The sequence below is a fragment of the Trichechus manatus genome, unplaced genomic scaffold (assembly GCF_000243295.1).
Source record: "Trichechus manatus latirostris isolate Lorelei unplaced genomic scaffold, TriManLat1.0 scaffold00046, whole genome shotgun sequence".
Taxonomy (NCBI): domain Eukaryota; kingdom Metazoa; phylum Chordata; class Mammalia; order Sirenia; family Trichechidae; genus Trichechus; species Trichechus manatus.
The window spans coordinates 2851152-2873160 of NW_004443982.1; the positions used below are offsets into that span (position 1 = coordinate 2851152).

General features: G+C 38.8%; 1 protein-coding gene across 1 annotated transcript in view; it reads right to left on the reverse strand.

Moving 5' to 3' along the window:
• Positions 1-2320: 2320 nt before the first annotated feature.
• Positions 2321-22009, reverse strand: part of CLCN5 (chloride voltage-gated channel 5) — a 211070-nt gene continuing 191381 nt past the window's right edge. Inside the window, exons 6-13 of the mRNA XM_004376831.3 lie at positions 16908-17030; positions 15820-16026; positions 11292-11372; positions 10508-11050; positions 8571-8757; positions 6327-6725; positions 5954-6170; positions 2321-4434 (exon numbers count right to left, since the gene is read on the reverse strand). Of these exons, the coding sequence (XP_004376888.3) occupies positions 4344-4434; positions 5954-6170; positions 6327-6725; positions 8571-8757; positions 10508-11050; positions 11292-11372; positions 15820-16026; positions 16908-17030 (1848 nt within the window). The 3' untranslated portion in view covers positions 2321-4343. The remainder of the gene's footprint in view (positions 4435-5953; positions 6171-6326; positions 6726-8570; positions 8758-10507; positions 11051-11291; positions 11373-15819; positions 16027-16907; positions 17031-22009) is intronic.

Consider the following 22009-nt stretch of genomic DNA (forward strand, 5'->3'; position numbering starts at 1 on the left):
ATGATAAGCATTTTTTAGCAATAAAGTATTTTTAATTAAGGTATGTACATTGTTTTTTTAGACATAATGCTACTGCACACTTAACAGACTACAGTATAGCATAAACATAACTTTTACATGCACTGGGAAACCAAAAAATTCACGACTCGCTTTATTGTGATATTTGCTTTATTGCAGTGGTCTGGAACCAAATCTGCAATATCTCCGAGGTATACCTGTATTTAGAGATCTATTTTTTTTTTTTTAAGGATTCAATGTGCTACCTTCATTTATTTTCTAAATTCCTAATTTTTCTCAAGGCTTTCATGAGTTCAATACCCTATACACCACCACGAAAGATGTCGTCCTGTTTCCTCTGAACTGATGGGTGGCTCACGATTGGTTCCAGTATAGGTAAACCAATACTTCACAATACAGTGTGGGTCAGTCATCAGTTAAGTACTTTGGCAATATAAAACACACTGGCCACTTAAAATTCTCAACACTGTCTTCATTACCATTATTAAAAACTGAACTTCTAAATTTGCGCTCTTTGGATTTATTAAAAAACAAAAGATTCATCACCTAACAGAACAAACCAACAGCAAGACCCAACCACAGCAAGTGACTTAAATACTTAAAAGCATACAATGATTATCTCTCATAATGAACTTTCTTGCATTCTAAGTGCTCCCCCTGTATCTGAATGGTCTCCTAAGACTCTGGTTCTGAATTACTCAGCAGCCTCAGACCACACTAAGTCCCCATTACTTTAACATTCTCATGTTCGAACAGAATTGAAGACCCAATAGAAGAATTTATGCTCTGCTCTGTTCTTCCTGTAAAGGGTTCAGATTCAGCCTTTGGTACCAAAACAACTGAATTGCTTTGCAATTCAATCAGTAAATTATTTGCTTTGCCAGCTGGCAAATTCAAATTATTGTCAATGCCAGATTACCCACCAGAGGATATCTATTTTGTGGATTACACCACTCCTACTCCACAGTTGGCCTGAGCCAAAAGGAAGCTGGGGCCAGAGAAAGAGCAGAGTTTCTGAACACACATCTCTGACCAAACAGCCAAGCAGAAATGATCTTTAAAGTAGCCATTATTTTGCATTATCAGCCTCCTGCCCCTTTCCTCCAATGTTATAACTAATCATGCATTAACTATTTTGGCTTCTCTAATTCTTTAATTTGCAGATCTGAAGATACAGCAGTTAAACTTTTACAAATCTATAGACTCTCACTCCTTTCACTGCTGAAAGTCTACCAGATAGTTTTCCTTGGAAACTCCTAACTCTGTTGAAGCACTTAATGGCTTCTAGTGTAAATCTTTCCCCTTGTGTCAGGCAACTTTCTTCTTTAATACCAAAACAGACTAGTCTCAACTCATATTCATTTGTAAATTGCTATCTAATCTTTTACCACTGAGGCCTATGTCCATTTGATGCTTCTGACAGTCCTCCCTATACTGGTTTTGTTAAGTATGTCCAACTGCTGAATTGGCAATGGCAGAAAGAACATTTACCTTTACCTCAAGACAAGAAACTCTGAGTGATAAGGTGCTAAGCTAGCAGTCTAGCAGAGAGCTCTAGCCACAGTTAGCCAACCTCTGAGCCAAACTATAAATCTGGGCATATAATGGATACCCTACACTATAGCTACTTCTACACTATAGCTACTTCTAAAAGGATTCCTGAGAAGCTGAGGTTAATGAATAAGATTTATCAGGAGTGAGGTATCAAAGGGATATTGTCATTCTCTGGAGGGCCAACTGGTGCTTAGCATCTAGAAAGTATACCGTGGCACAGTGTTTTCTGATTTCTTCTCTGAAGTAGCACCTTAACACTGGCTCATCTGTCTAAAATAAAGAACAGAACCTAGAAACACAAGGGCAAACTTAGATGAAATCCATATCCCTGCTGCACTATGAAATATGACCAGTCACTGAATACCACAAATACTAACATTTCCTGTTTTGCATACTTTAGCGGGGAAGGATGGATAATAAAAGATAGGTAGAGAAACAGAAATATACAGATAAGAACTTTGATTTCTACACAATATACAGGGGTAGTCAGGCAAATAGTCTCATCTCATGTGAGAAAGTCAGTGGAGGAGAAGGGACAAAAGATGTAAAGTTACAGAGCCATGACTGTGATAAAATATAATTTTTTTTTCTTTTTCATTCAACTGCTAGAGTGATATACAGTAAAATCTGCAAAGCCGGAACCTGTGTAAGACAGTAACTTGTCCAAGAAGGAAAACTCAAACATTTTCCACTAATAGAGAGCGACAGAAAAGTGGTAAGACTGCACCCCGTGAAAAGCAGAGAACTTGGGAGACCTGGAAAAACAAGGTAGTCCCATCGAGTTCCAGCTCTCATAGGTTTCACTGAACTTAAAATGAGAAACTCTTAGGAATGCCTTTATATTTGAAAGATGAGAATCAAAATAAGCCTTGGCTACCCAGTTCCATGCAATAAAAGAATTTCTGATTGTGGAAAGTTAGCAACTAGGGATAAAATTCCTAGCATAGTGATCAGCAATTTTTACAATGAGGTATACTAAGGTGTTCAGGGTAGGGGGAGAGGGGTGGAGGGGATATGCTGACTGACTGTTGATTCTGGGCTAGAAGAATGGCTAGAAGTGTTGAGAACGGACTTGAAAAATGGGAAAGGCTGGACGCTCGCCACTGGCAGTTAAGTCTCACTGCCATGAGCATGCGTGTGGAAATGGAGGAATGGCAGCAGCAACTGGGCCACATGGCAAAGAAAATGGCTGTGTGTCACCTCTTGTTCATGTGTTATAAGGTTGCTGAGCTTTGGATAAAATTTAACTAGCCCCAGGAGTTATTTTTTTGTAATATCAATGATTAACCAGGCATAATGCTCAATCCCAAAGAGAAGATTCAGTACTGAGGAGTAGAAAGGGGAAGAGAATGGAAGGGGAATAATTGTATGTGGGTAAAACTATAGAATATGAAAATAGTGGTAGGAATGATGGTGGTGGCTCTGTAATCCCACCAGGTGTCCCTACAGTGCAGTAAAGGTGGTAGGGAATTGACACAGGCACCTTTTCAATTGGATGCAAGCACCTTTGGTGTCACCAGGCCTTGTCCATACCCCTGGGTCTTAAAATGGATCTGCATTTTTATTTAGAATTATAAGGAGCCTCAAAAGGGAGTCACAGCTGCCTATCCTGTTCCGATGCCAGTATATCTGAAAGTACTCCAAGCCTACTTCATGCTCACAGGGACAACACTGGCCTGTTGTACATACTTAATGCTGGGAGGAGGGCATGAGTGTCCACTTATTTTAGTACTGGTGGTCTTTGTGAAGGAACGCAGATGCAGTTCTGGATCTTCCCTGATTTACCAGTATGCAGTCTAGACTTAGTTCCCTTTACTATTCTTACATACATATTCCAGAAGCCTAAACCACCATCATTCGTGGAGGTGGCATGTGGGTAAGAGGATTACTTGGATCTCACAAAAATATGAAATTCCTAGTCAGTGACTTTGCTTAGAACTTTACTAATCATTCATTTCAAGGAAACTGGAAAGAAATCATTCCTTGCTACTGACAAACGCACAGCAAAGTCCCTGTCTACTAGCTAACAAATACCATCTGAAAATTATCCTTTCTGCAGACAAGCAGAAAGCTCTGTAACTCATCTTTGTGCACTTCAAAAGAGTACCAGAACAAGCAAGCTATAAAAGTCAACCTCTCTACACTCATTTAAAGGAGATTAATCAAGCAGCATTGTCTTATAATCAGAAATTAAAATTAACATATATACACACAAAACTAATAATGCTAAATATTGTAACAGGAAAAAGATAACATTTGAACTGAATCTTCACAGTCTACAAAATACCATTACTATTTTCCTTCTGGCTTTCCTTTCTGTGGTTGGAAAGCGAAGCCCCTTAGTTTGGACTTCATCTTCCACCAATGACAGAGCTCAAAAAAGTTGATTTTTTCATGAGTTTCATGAAGGCTATAGGTCAAGATGGTTGTAATTTTTCTTGCATAGTTTTCAGTGATTGCATATTGGCTAACAATAATTTTTTTAATTAAAAATATCTTAAATCAAATTAAACAACAGTAATCTTCTTTTACTCTTTCATGAAATCTTCCTAATACAATTATCACAGAAGCCTAACTGTATTTTCTCCTAAAGAGAAGATTAATTTGCAGAGATTATGTAGTGCAACTGGTTAACTTGCAGGAAAGAGACAACATACTAATATAACTTCACCATCCAAATATGGGAAATGTGTTTTGGATACCCAGTTAATAAAATATATCCATGGTCTGCAGTGTCCTTCCTATTTTATATCCAGCACAGCACTGCGATTCTAGTTGAAGAGAATGGAATCGGGATCTTGGTTCGCCATCTGTGCTATATGCTTTAACACATCCTTTTTGGTAATGATTCCAAGCAATCGCCTAAAAGACAAAACGCAATACAACAAAACAAAAACAAATCTGTAGTTAAAATAACATTTCCGAAGATGACACTTTTCCTCCTGATTCTTTTTCAACTTTGTCTTTGAACACTAGCTGCACTTACAGAATGATGAGACAACATTACACCAGGAAAATGGGACAATGCATAGACTCCTAAACATGCTCCAAGCATTTCTACCTCTAGGTCTTAGATCAAGCAATTTCTTCTGCTTTAAATATTCTTCTCTACCTATGTGAATCTTATTTACCTTTTGCAGTCCAGCCCCTATTCCAGAACACCTTCTCTGATCCTACAAACCAGCAGTAACTATGCCTTCCTCCCAGCAACAGCACTTTTTGTGTGTGCCTCTTTTGTAGCACTTGACCTGTCTGCTATTGTACTGTAATCATTTGTGTGTTCTTAGCTTTTCTATGACACTGTAGACTCCTCGAGGCAGAGAAAGGTCCTTATTCAATTATCTCTCTCCTCAGAATCTAGTGGAATACCAACTTACATGAAGTATGGATTCAGTAAATGTTGAATGAACCAGTTAGGGAAAGGTCCTTTACTGATTTAAATCTTGCAAGAGACCTACTATACCATTTAGAAATTTTAGAGGAAGGTAAAATTCTTATGTAATTGCTGGATAAGAAATATCCGAGAAAGGGAAAAAGCCAAGGCTCTGGGAGTCATAGGACGTGTGTTTAAAGCTTACCACTATGGCAACAACAACAACAAACTAAATAAAATTTTAAATATAAGTTAATATAAATAAATCCTACCTCTATAATTCTGACGAAATTGGTCTGGCATGTGGCTTGGGCATGGGCAGTTTTAAAATCATCCCAGGTGATTCTAATGTGAAAAAATGCCTACCTCTATTATTTATTAACTGGGAGCCACTGTGCAAATCATTAAACCTCACTGAAACCTGGTTTTCTTATCCTCAAATAATAGTAACAAGGGTATTGTAAGGGCCAAGTACTATACATATACTACCTAACACCATTATAATTTTAGTGCTGCCTGTTTAAAAGAACACAGCTGTTTCCTTTGTGGGGGAGGAGCTGAGTTATTTATAATGTGCAACGAACAGTTAACCAACAGTTAAACATACTTTCTTTCCCAAACTCATTTTCTATTAATTATGATGATAAAAGAAATACATCCATCTCTGTTTGAAAGCTTCAAAAGGCCTATAAACCAAACCAAACCCATTGCCGTTGAGTTGATTCTAATCAGTGACCCTGTAGGACAGAATAGAACTGTCCCATAGGGTTTCCAAAGCTGTAATCTTTACAGAAACAGATTGCCACATCTTTCTCCCATGGAGTGGCTAGTGGGTTCGAACCACCAACCTTTCAATTAGCAGCCAAGCACTTAACCACTGTGCCATCAGGGCTCCTCAAAAGGCCTGTAAGTGCTACTAATGTTCATTTGAATTGGGTTCTCCTCCTTTCTTTTCTCTCTCTACATCCTCTTTTCTCTCCCAATTCATCTCCACCAAAGAGTTCTTACCCATTGTGTGTAACCAGGCACTGACGCAGTCCCAGCTTGCGGAAGATATCCACTACAATCTCCATGGGTGTAAGATCTGTCACAGTGAAGGGGCTGAGATCCAGGATGTTACGAAGCTTCAGGGTAGGTGGAGTGTATGGTGGCACTGGAGGAGAATGCTCAGTGAAATAAATGATGGAAGTGCTCACAATCCCATCCTGTTTTTTTCGAGCATTTTCTATTTGAAAAGTGAGAGGGAAAAAAGTTGAAAATGAAGTGTTAGTTCTAGCTTTCTGGCCCCAACCACTCCCCTCTTCCCTCTGTCTTCCCCTGTTTCATGCATATTTATTTATTTCCATAGTGGATTCCATTATCCCCTGTCTGAAATTCTTACCAATTGAAATAATGAGATCCCTTCGGAGGACAAAACCCACAAGTCTTTGGGACTCCCGGGACACTACTACTGGAAAGCCACTGTAAGTGGTTTCGTTGATTATGGTCTCTACATCCTCTACAGACATACTGTCCTGAGTAAGGACAGTCAACAGAGGATCATTTCTCCGGGGTTTCATCACATCCATTGCCAGTGTCTTATGAGCAAACTCTTCTTTGGCTTCAAGAAAGGGGTATCCATTAAGATGGATGTGGGCATCATAGATGCCCTCCCGCCCAAGAGCATCTGCCACCCACTTGCTTGTCATTGCTGCAGCCATTAGAGGCACAATGTATTCCAAGCCACCAGTTAGTTCAAACATTATGACAACAAGAGAGACAGTCATCCGAGTCACTCCACCTGCAAAGCAACAGAAACAAGTTACTGAAGACAGGCAAAATACAGGATTCATTATAATTATAGGCCTGTCACAGGTCCCATCCAGAAAAGCTTACTTACCAGCAATATTGAGTCCCCAGCAATTGCATTAAAGTAACGTTACAATGTACATGATTCAGATTTCTCAAAATAATTATCCACAAAACTACAAGTTACCTTTTTCTTCAGAACATCTTTATTAACATTTAAGAAAATATAAAACTGTTCTCTAGGTGATAACATAAAAATTCACTAAATAAATGTATACATTTAAGCCATTATGACTGGTGAAGAGTAAAGACGTTTCCCAGTAAATATAATTAATATAAACAGTCAGCTAGATATTCAGGCCAAGAAAATATCTATTTCTCAAAAGCATTTTAATGCCCTGGGTTACCCTGGGGACTCACCAGTTTACCCAAGGTACACTTAAAAATAACTATTAATTTTGTGGGAGAACTTTTGAAAATACGAACACAAAGCACAAATTACTCCAGCTATTCCTATGAGGTAAAATGTTGAATTAAGTCTATATCGGCCAAACTGTTTAGAAAAGCTCTGACCTGTTTAAAAGGAAAAAACAAATAAATACAAGGGAGGTATATAAAAAACAGTGAAGATTTCTAACAACCATTTCTACGTCATTCCAGAGCTGTCTGTGTCCTTTTGCCAATAGTAAATCTGAGGTTCCCCAAGCATTCCCCACTCATTAGGAAGATACAAGATACTTCCTTGATTCTTTTTTTTCCCCCATTTGTCTGTTGCTTCTTTTTTTCTAATTATAAAAATAATACACATCCATTGTGAAAAATTCAAAAAGTATATAAAAGAAAATAATTGTCCATAAGCTCACTGCCTAAAAATAAGCACTATAAACATTTTAAAATATTAAGTTTTTTCTATGCAAAAATTTTTATTTTTTGTGTATTTTTATATAGGTAAAATCCTATTATATGTTTAATTCCATACCATGCTTTTCCTCCCATTTTATATTGGGAACATTTCCCATATTGTTACAAATTTATTTAACATCATATTTAAAGATTAAATATATTAACATATTTACTGACTTCATAATATAATATATGGATGTACCATAATTTGTTTAACCAGTCCCTTACTGTGCACATTTAGGTTAATTCCATTTTTTAAATTGTACTTTAGATGAAGGTTTACAGAGCAAACTAGTTTCCCATTAAACAATTAGTACATTTATTGTTTTGTGACATTGGATGCCAAACCCACAACATGTCAACACTTTCCCCTTCTCGACCTTGGGTTCCCCATTACCAGCTTTCCTGTCCCCTCCTGCATTCTTGTCCTTGCCCATCCTTGGCCCTGGGCTGGTGTGCCCATTTAGTCTCATTTTGTTTCATGGGCCTGTCTAATCTTTGGCTGAAGGGTGAACCTCAGGAATGACTTCATTACTGAGCTATAAAGGGTGTCCAGGGGCCATACTCTTAGGGTTTCTCCAGTCTCTGTCAGACCAGTAAGTCTGTGTGTGTGTGTGTGTGTGTGTGTGTGTGTGTGTTAATTCCAAATTTTTGCTATTATAAATAATACTGTGATGAGCATTCCTGTAAAAATGTCTTCATCCAAATTTCTGATTATTTTCTCAGTATGAGAGAGTAGGATCACTCTCAAAAGGAGGACTGTAGATATACAGATATATAGAAATAATGTTTTCTTAAAGCCCTTGAAAAATGGCACACCCAACAGAAAACCGACGGTCATTAAAAAAATCTGCAGCCAATTATGTTTAATATCACTCCTCTTTATGTCACCTGGGGAGCAACTTCTTTGACATCAATTTAAACACTTACTCACCTAAGCATGCTGCAGCCCCAACCATTGCATAAAGGCCAGGTGTGATACAATCAGCTCCTTGACTACACCAGCTATTGAAGATGGCCCAGTCATGGTGGTAATAAGCCAGTTGTTCCATTCCTACTCCTAAAAGTCGGCCTGCTATAGCACCAACAGCCATGCTAGGTATAAACAGGCCAGAAGGGATCTGCAAAGAGAAAGCAATGTATGATTGAGAAATGATGTGACTGTTTGGTACATGGTAAGGGCTATAGCACTGACCCTCTACGAAACAAACAGGCCAATGACAATTTAACTACGCACTATGCTACCAAATGGCTGTAAACATTTGTGTAACACTATAGGGACTAGAGGTTCTCTGGGACATGCAGGCCCGTCTAGACTAGAGGTTCGGGGTCCATCAGGCAAGAGCCTGAACTCTCCAGACCAACGCAGAACTGGAGGCAGAAATTAAGCCTTTCCCAAAGAAAAAGGAGAACAGATGGAGTTTCTTATATATACAGACATTTCCCCTAATTCTGAACTCTTAATCAACAACAACAACTACCCTTAATTTACTATATACCATGTTCTGTGCTGGATGCTCTACATACAAGATTTCATCAGTTCTTTACAACAACCCTAGGAAGTAGGTGTTATTATTCCCAAATCACAAAGAACCTAAGGTTCAGAGAAATTAAGTAACTAACTCAAGGTCAAGATTTAGTAAATGCTGGTGCTGGACTGAAATGTGCTGATCATAACTACCCTCATATGTTAAATCTTAACCCATTGCTCACACAAAAAAGATGACACATGAGGTTTCAGTTTATTTTTATAACAGTATAAAGAAAAACTAAACAATTAAAATTTTAAAATGAGATAGTGACTGGTTGTATGACTATCTAAAAGAGGAAACTTCATCTACTTGCCTGCCCTTTTTCTGACTCCTAGGATGCAAATATAGTGAAGGATAAATAAAAACAGCAGATTAATTAAAAATAGATTGTGTTTGATTCTGGAATATGTTTGCATCTGTGTGGGTCTGATGGCCTGCAAATTCACTCTAAACGAAAGAATGAAGGTGAAAATTGAAGTCCAGAAGCACTGCAAAACTTTTCAAGATCTCCGTTTATCCCTGTGTTGAAGGGATGCATGAATCATCTCAAAGATTACACTGTTGCCTAAACTGAGTTTCTGTTCCTCATTTTCTGGCTTGAATCTCAGTTTCCCTAGAGAATAGAGCGAAGTAACTTGGTAGTGGGGTGTTAAAGAACAGGAAAAAAAAAAAAAAAACCTAGGAAATACCTTAACAAATTTTCCTTTCTGGTTTCTTCTGAAATACAGAAGTAGTGCTTAAAGTAAAACATGCTGACCTTATGTCTGCTTTTAATAGTTTAAATATTAATTTAGGATCACCTGTAAAGTGGATGCTCAGTTCTTGATAACTGAGCATTGATACCATATGTAAAAGATACATTTTGCTATATATGAGGTTGACCCACATGAAACTGCTATTTTAGAAGTCAAAGTGGCAACTTCATTTGGTTCAACCTCATATTTTGCTATTTTGGTAAACTCTAAAGCCACTCTATAAGGACCAACACTGTGTTGGTCAGATATTGTTTTAATATGAAACGCACTGGAATAAATACCACAGAATTCTTTTTGAGGGGCAAAAATATGTTTTCCTCAGAAAGGGAGAAAACATTTCTACCTATAATCTCTCACTGAGGTTTGCATTTGGGCTAAAACTTAGTTTGAAATATTTGAGGCAGAGGTACAATTATCTAGGAAGTTACAAAAACGTGGGGATATAAGACTACTGGGGGTGGGAGGATGATGTTTGGTAAAGTTGAAAGCTCCATGAGTGATCAGGAATATATCATACCTTGGTTTTGCCCTCCAACACCCACAACCGCACATGCATCCACTAAGTACCCAAAGAATCTCCTCACCTTCATGCCAAAGGTGAATATAGTAATGACAATTTTCAGTATGAGTGTCAAAGCCAGCTGCCACATTGCACTGTAGACTCCCAGGCCAGCAGGTCTGTCAGGCAGTTCACCCCCCTTGCTTGTGTTGAAACGGTTCTCATAATCACAGAGCTTGGAGGAGTCCAGAAGGCCACAATCATTAAATAACTCCGAGATGAGCTCACTCGTGCTCATACGGGTATATTCATTGGGGAAAGCCAGGATGGCAGTGATGGCTGTCACGACGAGTACCTCTACGACAGGATACTTGCCCAACTGGGTGGTCTTACGCTTCCGACACCAGGCAATGTTTGTGCGAATAAACAAAGCTCCCCACAGGCCACCAAATATGCCCAGCAGAATGAATGGCACAAGCTCAAAGAGATGCCATGGGGTGTGAAATTCCACATAAAATAGAACCAGGCGGCTGTTCCCAAACGGATTGATGGAACGTAGAGTAAATGCTGCCACCAAAGCAGCAAAGAAAGAACGCCACAGTGTTTTGAGGGGAAAATAGTAGCTGACCTATAAGAGAGAAGGTGAGAAAGCAAACTCAGTCAATATGCAGAAACTGTTTTGGGTGAAAAGTTTGTGCTGAGGAAATTAGAGTATTGAGGATGAAAACTGTGTATAGACTTCTAGAGTCACATGGTAAGCACTGAGTTGAGCAGAGCACTTAGGGACTGCAATGTACATATGCAGATCTTGGCCAAAATTCCCAACACAAAAGCATGCACATGCTCAACAGACAGTTAAAAGTAGTTACCTCTTCTAGGCTGAATAATACTCCGCCAATAGGTGCCCCAAAAGCTACAGATACACCAGCTGCTGCTGCAGCCGACAAAACCTATGATCCAAAACTCAAAATTAGTAATAGGATAATGCCATTTTCCTACCTTCAAATCACATTTTTAAAAACATTACTTTTAGTAAAGTTTACTAAACATTAAAACAAACACTGTAGATACTGAATTTTGAACACATGATTCATATGCTTGAACAGGTAAGAGGACTTTGCCTTTGTAATTGATTTAGACATGTACCTTATTCTAAATTATGCCCTCTCCCCATCCCCAATACTCCCAATTCAGTAACTGAATCTAAGTTTATAGACTATTCACCACCTAAATGAAGTAGTTACAGTGATGTATTTACATAGCACTTTGTAAAGGAATGCTTTTTAAAATGAAATTTTAAAAAATATTTTGTTATTGTTGAGAATATACACAGAACATATGCCAATTCAACAATTTCTGCATGTACAATTCAGTGATATTGATTACATTCGAGTTGTACAACCATTCTCACACTCTTTCTGAGCTATTCCTCCCCTATTTACATGAACTCACTGCCCTCTAAGGTTCCTCTCTAAATCTTTCGAGTTGTGTCAGTTTGATCCTATATAGATAGATCTTAAAAGACCATAATGCTCAAGGCAGACAGCCTTTACTAGTTAAGCTAAACTATTGTTTGGTTTTAAGAAGACTCCAGGGGATATTTTTGGTTTAAGGTTTAAGATTATCTCAAGGCAATAGTTTCAGGGGTTCATCTACCTTCCATGGCTCCAGAAAGTCTGGAGTCCCTGAGAATTTGAAATTCTGTTCTACATTTTCCCCCCTTTGATCAGGATTATCCTACAGAATCTTTGATTAACATGTTCAGTAACAGTAGCTGGGCACAGTCCAGTTCTTCTGATCTCATGGCAGAGGAAGCAGTTGTTCATGAAGGCAATTACCCACACATCCATTTCCCCCTCCTATTCCTGACTCTCCTTCTTCCTCTGTTGTTCCAGGTAAATAGAGACCAACTGTTGTTCCTTGGATGGCTGCTTGTGAGGTTTTAAGACCCCAGGTACTATTAACGAACTAGGAGGTAGAACAGAAGCACTAAACATGTTATTAGGCCAATTAACTGGGATGTCCCATGAAATCATGACCCTAAACCTCCAAACCAAGGAACTAAATCCCATGAGGTGTTTGGTTGTACATAAGCAGCCTCAACAGCTACTCTTTTTTTTTTTTTTTGGTTATTGTTGTAAATATATCTATCACATTAAATGAGATTTTAAAGAAGGTTCTAATAACACAAAACTGAAGTTACATTTGGCTCACAGCTATTCATGAGCTGCAAATTCTGAAATACTCATACAATAAGTATTTAGAGTTTCTTGTTCTTTGTGTTCTACTCCATGCCCAGAACCTTATGAAAACAGAAATAGGAAGGCAACTAGAAGCAAGGTCGAGGATAGATTTTTAAGGGAAGAGTAGACCTAAATATGTTTAGGTGTGGTAAGGAAAGGGGCTAGGAAGAAAGCAGGGGTCACAGGGAGAGAATGAGGGACAAAGAGGTGGGGAAAGAGTGCAAGTGAGCTCATATATATATTTATAGAACAACGCTGGTATTATGAATGCATATACCTGTAAAATATGCATAACAAACACTATTAATTGCAAACAAACAAAAATTCATGGAAGAATAAATTCCTTTCATTGGATTCTGGTTGCTGTGGACAGATAAATGATTTGCAGTAGTAGGAAAATATTTAAAGAGAAAGTTGAACTAAATTAAGATTCTGAATAAAAGCATTTTTGGCAAAATAATTAGAAAGGTTTCTCTGGGAGTGTAAAATGACCCAGGAAAATGAAGGGAGGAGTGAGATCTATGGTGCTAACTGGTGAGAACTTACAAATTCATAGCTAGAATGGCTTTGAGAAGGATAAGGACTAAAAAAACCAAACCAGCTGCTGTGGAGTCAACTCTGACTCATGGTGAACCCATGCATGTCAGAGTAAAACTGTGCTCCAAAGGGTTTTCTTTTTTTAATTGTACTTTAGATGAAGTTTTACAACACATAGTTTCTCATTAAACAATTAGTACACATATTGCCCTATGACAATGGTTAACAACCCCACAACATGTCAACACTGTCCCTTCTCAACCTTGGGTTCCCTGTTACCAGCTTTCCCATCCCCTCCTGCCTTCTAGTCCTTGTCCCTGGACTGCTGTGCCCCATTAGTCACGTTTTGTTTTACAGGGCTGTCTAATCTTTGGCTGAATGGTGAACCTCGGGAGTGACTTCATTACTGAGCTAAAAGGGTGTCCGGGGGCCATACTCTCGGGGTTTCTCCAGTCTCTGTCAGGCCAGTAAGTCTGGTCTTTTTTTGTGAGTTAGAATTTTGTTCTACACTTTTCTCCAGCTCTGTCTGGGACCCTCTGTTGTGATCCTGGTCAGAGCAGTCAGTGGTGGTAGCCAGGCATCATCCAGTTGTACTGGACTCAGTCTGGAGGAGGCCGTGGTAGTTGTGGTCCACTAGTCCTTCCAGACGGTTCTCAACGGCTGATTTTTCAGAAGTAGATCGCCAGACCTTTCTTCTGAGGTGCCTCTAGGTGGACTCAAACTGTCAACTTTTCAGTTAGTAGCTGACTGCTTTAACTGCACCACCCAGGGACACCAGTATGAGGACAGCCAATATTAAACTTGAGAAAGGGGATTTTGGTAACAATGTTTAGGATGACTTATGGGGGAGAAGAAAGAATCAGGTTGGCTGATCTGCTTTAATTTTTATATTGCAGAAAGGAGTCTGTCTGGGTCCTTCCTTCTCAAATCTCTATTTTACTCTCAACCATCTGCCCATTTTTAGGAATTCATTGGACATAAAACAGTTGTTACTGATGGTGAGAACAAGAGGAAAACGAGAACTGGAAAGTCTAAATAAACAATAGGAATTAAAGATCCAAACATTCTTGAGTATAGTTAAGAGAAATATATGACATTTCTATACAGAAACTACCAAATCAAATTCTCCTCTCATTTTACAAGGAACTATTTGAACAAAAGTGCCAATTTTATGGAATGAAAGTAACCAGCAAACTGTAGTTCCAAATTCACCTCCCACCCATGCAAACACAGCAGCAATCAACACCTTACTAAACCTCTTGCCCATTAAAACATCCTTTAAACTCTTTAGCTTCTCTTGTACAGTATTCCAGTTGAACATATATCCCTCTACCATATGACAGGTAGCTAAAAGATTTCCTGATCTCTCTCATGCTAGCCTTCCTCTCCTTTTAAACTGTGCCAGGAACTTTCCCCCTTTGTACTATCAAAATTATTCCATATTTGAAATTTAAGCATCTTTGAGTTTCCTTCTGGGTCTTGTGTTTACTTTTTTTTTTTTTTCCAGAATAAATTGCTAGTTTCCACTTTTGTGAAAATTTTGTTTTAATGAAATGACCTTGGTCTTGACCCATTCCATATGTGACGTCTTTGAAATTCAAGGAAAGTTGAGCAAGAATCATTATTTTCAAAAGTCCTCAATTATGGCAGGACAAAAGTAACCAATGACTTGAAACATTTTAAAAAACTTTCCTCCTCCTCAAAACAATATACATTAACAACTTCATAAACATGAGAATAACTATAGAGATGCTGTGGCAGGATTAATTTAGTAGGGTTGAGGCTGAAGGCAGAAGAGAGGTCTAATATAGAGAGAAATTAACTCAGTGTGGCTTAGGTAGAAAAAGCTGGCATCTGAAACATACACTGCATGTATATTTATTCTTCCACAGAAATAAACAACTTCTTTAAAAATCTATTATTTTTTGTAAGTTATTTTGTAATAGAAACAACACATATTTGTATAGAATTATATACATAAAAAGTTAAAGTCCTTACTTCTCTTTCACCACTACCTCACTTTCCCACTCACCAGAGGTAGCCATTTTTAACAGTTTGAAGTAAACCTACTTTCCAGACATTTTCTAAGTGCATATATGTTGTTGTTGTTAGTTGTCACTGAATCAATTCCAATTCATGGCGACCACATGTGTGCAGAGCAGAACTGCTCCATAGGGTTTTCAAGGCTGTGACCTTTCAGAAGCAGATGGCTAGGCTTTACTTCTGAGGCGCCTCTGGGTAGGTTAGAACCACCAGTCTTTCAGGTAGTAGTCAAGCACTTAACCGTTTGTGCCACCTTTAAAAAACACTAATTGAATTATTTATACTGTACACATTGTTCAGAAACTGGATTTAAAACTTAATAGTGTTTTGTAGCCATCATTCTATGTCAGTACACATAGGGCTATCTCATTCTTTTAATGGTTGCACAATATTCCATAGTATGGATAGAATATTGTGTATTCAATTAGTCCCTTACTGTTGGACATTTGTGCACACACATGCTAGGGGGTCTGTGGGATAAATTCCTAGAAGTGGAATTTCTGGGTCAAAGGGTATTTAGATTAACATTGCTTGAATCCCCAACAAAGAGAATATTAAGACTCTATGTTATTACCTCTCTGCGCTTGGCTTCATTCTTCCTGTATTTATTGAAGCAGTGGCACAGGATGTTCCCACAGCAGCAAGCCACGTGCACTAGGGGGCCCTCTTTGCCCAGGCTCAAGCCAGATGATACTGCCAGCACCAATGTAATGGTTTTGATAATCAGGGTCCACTTACCCAAATAGCCCCTAATAATGAAACCACTCAAGATAGTTTTTATCTGCAGGTCAAACACAGAGATCAAATATAGACTAAGCAAGTAAACAAAGCTAAGAAGCAATATTCTGAACCTCAATCTTGAAATTACACATTTTGTACAAGGTACATACAAATACTTTGACCCACAGTGATCACAGTTTGGGAGCGGGCCCGGGAAAGTGTTTACATTCTCTTTTTTTTGGCCATGTGATATCTGGGCAAGTGTTTATTGTAAATATGAGAGTACAAGTATATGGAGAACAGGGAGGCAGAGACAGAATGATAATTGTTTTCCATAGTTTACAAAATGGTGGCACAAGAGACATGTTCTGAGAGGGCAAGGTTAATCTCCCCAAAACAATCTTAAAGGTTAGAAATAGCCTTGCTCTGCCAAAGAAATCCATGACTATTACTTGGTCAGGAAATAGAGACGGACAAGGTCATCTTGGTGGTTTCAGTCACCATTAAGCAATCTAAACTAAAAGTAGTTATGAATAGGGTTTTAACCACCCTCCCTTCTCTAGTTCAAATTACATAGTGGAAAATGCAGTAAGACAGTTTTATTTCTTCCACTCTAACAAAGATGACAATACTACTACTTTTTGAGTCCAGAATCTTGGGAGCTATCCTGAGTGCTTCTTGGGTAGGGAGTAGGGGAGGTCTTCAGGAGTCTGGTTCAACAGGAACCCTCAGGAGGTTCAGAATCAACTCCCTTTAACTTCCAGATGGCCCAGGCTGGGAGGAGAAGACTTAAGGGAAGACCTAGAGAAGTCCTAGATTGCCTCAGGACCTAATCCTGTTTAATATTCACCAAACTGTGGTATATGCTGGGATATATATTAAAGGGCCTTAACCAAAAAGGATCATTATTATTACAATTTATAAACCATTTTAGAGACTCACCTCAGGGATTCCGGAGCCACAGGCATAAGGTGCAAAAACCTTGACAAGAGTTACGGCAAGGAAGGCAAATAGGAGAGCCCAGAGGACATACATGAAATAGTTGACTATGTAGGCAAAGGCTCCCTAGAATAGGGAAAAAAGAAAAAGCTTGTTTTAGCTTAGATAGTCTCACTGAGGCTATGGTTTCTCAGGAGAGGAGGTCATAAAAATTAAAAAAATAAAAGACAAACGTCAAATTGCTCAAGATGTTCCTTTCCAGGGTGCAAGCAAAGCAACTATTAAAACACTGTCAGCCCACTTGCCACTGAAAATGAGTTGTTTTGCTATACCCAAAGCCAAATTACAATGGATTCTAAGAATGGACAAAAAGGTAGAGCACACTAAAAACCCTGAAACAAAATTCACTTTCTATGAGTGCTTTGATTGGTTTTGCAGTCAAACATATATGATTCTATGTCAATAGAATAGTCTTAAATAGTCTTAAAGCCTTTTCATGGGAAGGGCTGCACATTTGAAGTCAAGACTAGCTCTACAACTACATTAAATTCACCTTTGACTGTCTCTCTTCGTGTCAAATTCTCCCAAAAAGTTATATTTACTAAAATTCCTAGGTGTCTTTTTTCTTAAAATACACAGTTAAGCTCTCTAAAGAATGACTGCATCTTTGAGAGAATTTTGCTACCAAAGACTCAGCAACAAGCATATGCAGTAGAAAGTTTCTGGCCCTGACCATAAAATAAGACCAGTGAGAAGCCAGATATTCCAAAGAATAAATGGCAGTAGCTATTTTTAAAATGGAGATAATATGCTTTTGAGGCCATTTCCCTAAGCTAATAGAATGTGCCGAAAAAAATACCTCATTTTGACCACTTATAAGGATTTAACATTAAAGGGCTTGCAAATACTCACTCTTTACAAAAAATGCAATTTTGAACATTAGGACATTATGCTTGCTGGTGAAAATATTAACAGGTGAAATTCATAAAATGGCTCAAACACCTAAATATAAAACCTAAATTGATAACGGTCATGGAAGAAAAAATAGACACAACACTAGGGGCTGTAATATAATGCATAAATAGTATACAAACCATAACTAACAGTGTACAAACACCAGAAGAGAAACTAGGTAACTGGGAACTCCTAAAAATCAAACACTTATGCTCATCAAAAGACTTCACCAAAAGAGTAAAAAGAGAACCTAAAGATTGGGAAAAAATGCTTGGCTACGATATATCCAACAAGGGTCTACTATAGAATACTTCGACACCTCAACAACAAAAAGACAAATAATCCAACTAAAAAATAGGCAAAGGCTGTGAGCGGCCATCTAAGATACTCCACTGGTCTCATCCCTTCGGGAGCAAGGGAGAATGAAGAAAACTAAAGATACAAGGGAAAGATTAGTCCAAAGGACTAATGGACCACATCTACCACGGCCTTCACCAGACTGAGTCCAGTACAACTAGATGGTGCCCGGCTACCACCACTGACTGCTCTGACAGGGATCACAATAGAGGGTCCTGGACAGAGCTAGAGAAAAATGTAGAACAAAATTCTAATTCACAAAAAAAGACCAGACTTACTGGCCTGAGAGAGAATGGAGAAATCCTGAGAGTATGGCCCCCAGACACCCTTTCAGCTCAGTAATGAAGTCACTTCCAAGGTTTACCCTTCAGCCAAGGATTAGACAGGCCCATAAAACAAAATGAGACTAATGGGGCACAATAGCCCAGGGACAAGAACTAGAAGGCAGGAGGGGACAGGAAAGCTGGTAACAGGGAACCCCATGTCGAGAAGGGAGAGTGCTGACATGTCACAGGGTTGTTAACCAATGTCATAAAACAATATGTGTACTAACTGTATAACGAGAAACTAGTTTGTTCTGTAAAACTTCATCCAAAGTACAATGTAAAAAAATGTGAAAAAAAAAAGGCAAAGGATGTGGACACTTCACCAAAGAAGATATACAGGCAACTAACAGACACATGGGGAAACCCTGGTGGCGTAGTGGTTAAGAGCCACGGCACATGAGGAAATGTGCGAGATCTTTGGCCATTAGAGAAATACACATCAAAAGTATAATGAGATACCATCTCACCCCAACATTACTGGCATATTAGAAAGAAAGTAACAAATGTTGGAGAGGTTGTGGGGAGATTGGGATCTCTTATGCACTGCTGGTGGGAATGTATAATGGTACAACCACTATAGAAAAAAATATGGTGCCTCCTTAAAAAGAAATACCATACATATGATCCAGCAATCCCACTCCTAAGAAGAATATATCCTAGAGAAATAAGAGCCATCACATTAACAGACACATGCACACCCATGTTCATTGCAGAATTATTCACAATAGCAAAAAGACGGGAACAACCTAAGTGCCCATCAGCAGATGAATGGATAAACAAATTATGGTGCATACACACAATGGAATACTATGCAATGATAAAGAACAATGATGAATCTGCAAAACATCTCATAACATGGATGAATCTGGAGGACATTATGCTGAGTGAAATAAGTCAATCACAACAGGACAAATATTGTATAAGAGCACTATTATAAAAACCCGAGAAAAGGTTTACACACAGAAAAAAACAATCTTTGATGGTTATGGAGGAAGGGAGGCGTGGGAAGGAGAAATCACTAACTAGATAGTAGAAAAGCGTTAACTTTGCTGAAGGGAAAGACAACAACTTGACCAAGGCGAAGCCATAGAAGCTTCCTAGACACATACAAACACCTTAAGGGACTGAGGGCTAGGGATTATGGTCTCAGGGGACATCTAGGTCAATTGGCATAACACAGTTCAAAAAGAAAATATTCTACATCCTACTTTGGTAGTAGTGTCTGGGGTCCTAAAAGCTTGTGAACGGCTATCTAAGAACATCTACTGGTCCCAGCACGTTTGGAGCAAAGGGGAATGAAGAAAACCGAAGACACAAAGAAAATATTAGCCCAAAGGACTAATGGACCACATGAACCACAGCCTCCACCAGCCTGAGCCCAGAAGAACTAGACGGTGCCAGGCTACTACCACCTACTGTTCTGACAGGGATCACAATAGAGGGCTCCAGGCAGAGTGGGAGAAAAATGTAGAACAAAATCCAAATTCACAAAAAAGGACCAGACTCACTGGTCTGATGGTGACTGGAGGGAACCCCGAGACTATGGCCCCAGACACCCTGCCAACTCAGAACTGAAGCCACTCCCCAAGTCCACCTTTCAGCCAAAGGTTAGACAGGCCTATAAAACAAATAATAGTCGTGAGGAATGTGCTTCTCTTACTTCAATCAAGTATACGAAACCAAATAGGCAACACCTGCCCAAAAGCAAAGCCTGAGAAGGCAGGAAGGGACAGGAAACCTGGATGCATGCGCACGGGGAACCCAGGGTGCAAAGGGAAAGGGCGAGACTGCTGACACACTGCAGCGATTGCAACTAATATAATAAAAACAATTTGTGTATAAAAATTTTTAATGAAAAGCTAATTTGCACTGTGAACTTTCACCTAAAACACAATACAATTTTTTAAAAAAGTGAAATTCTAGCTACATAAAATGTAAAACTCAACAGATTTTTGACTTTATAAAAAACACTATTAAAATAATTCATTGACCTAAACAAGGAGAACCAGAAAGCTTAGTTTTTTTTCTGAGTTATAATTTTGACACAGGTATTCCATTATTTTAGTCCCTTAGAGAAACAGATTATTGCTATGTCTTCACCTTTCAAATGTGGCTAAGGGAGGACGAGGACTCTGTAGGTATGAAACAATGAGGAAAGAGAGTGAAAGGGAAAGTAATTGAAACTGGCTAGAGGCAGACACTACAGGCAAAGTTTTTGGCAGAAGAACTCCTAAAACCTAGAAGAATTATTTCGCCAAGCAAGGATTTCGTTCTTTAAAAGGAGAGCCAAAGAAATCTGTCACTCAAGAGCAACTCTCAAGCTCCTGTTTGAAAGTTACTGTTGGAACACTTACACATACACAGCTCTAAAGGATTAGCACAGGGGAGCCTTGTGATGGAACAGTTCTAAATCTTGACTGTGGTGGTAGTTCCACAAATCCACACGTCATAAAATTTCACAGCACTACATACACACAAAAATGAATGCATGTAAAATTGGCAAAATCTAAATAAGGTCTGTGGATTGTACCAATGTCAATTTCCTGGTTTTGATACTGTACTATAGTTATGCAAGATGGGGGGGGGTAACTAGGTGAAGGACACATGGGACTTCTCTAGACACTTATCTTTTTTTTTCTGGCAATTTCCTATGAACCTATAAAATCCAAACCAGTTGTCATTGAGTTGATTCCAACTCATGGTGACCCCATGTGTGTCAGAGTAGAACTGTGCTCCATAGGGTTTTCAGTGGCTGATTCTTTGGAAGTAGATCACCAGGCCTTTCTTCCAATGAACCTCTGGATGATTTCAAACCACCAACCTTTCGGTTAGCAGTGAGTGTGTTAACCATCTGAGCCACCCAGGCACTCCATGAATCTATAATTACTTCAAAAATAAAAAAGTTTTAAAAACGCAAGGGAATCTCTCTCACACAGACTCACCCTAAATTCCAGGGCTTCTCAAACTTTTCTACCCAAGTACTCCTAATCTAGCAGAGTGAATAGAGACATCAGAGTAGGGGGTGGGGTACCCAGGAGCAGAGCTGAAACAGAGATCAGGTTTTATCTCAACAAACATGGACGTTTTGCATTCCATGTTTAAAATGATAGTTTACATTTAATTTTGGGGGGAAAAAAGATTTCCTCTAAATATTCAGGCAAAACTGATGTTCTGAGAAGACACATCATGTTTATCCTTTGGTTTCACCTACCCCTGGCATACTGACCTTACCCCAGTCTGAGAAGCATAGACCTAAGCCCTCTCATACATACAGCATATATTATCTACCCCTTTCACCAAAATCTTTCCCCAAGCCAATATGCATAGTCATTTACATAAGCACTCCTATTTCTGATTTTATTATTTTCCTACCCTTCTTTCCCTTGACTCGGATTCCGTGTGTGTGCGTGCATGCATGTGTGCGCATGCGTGTGTGTGTGTGTTTATAAGCCACTTCAAATTATCTGT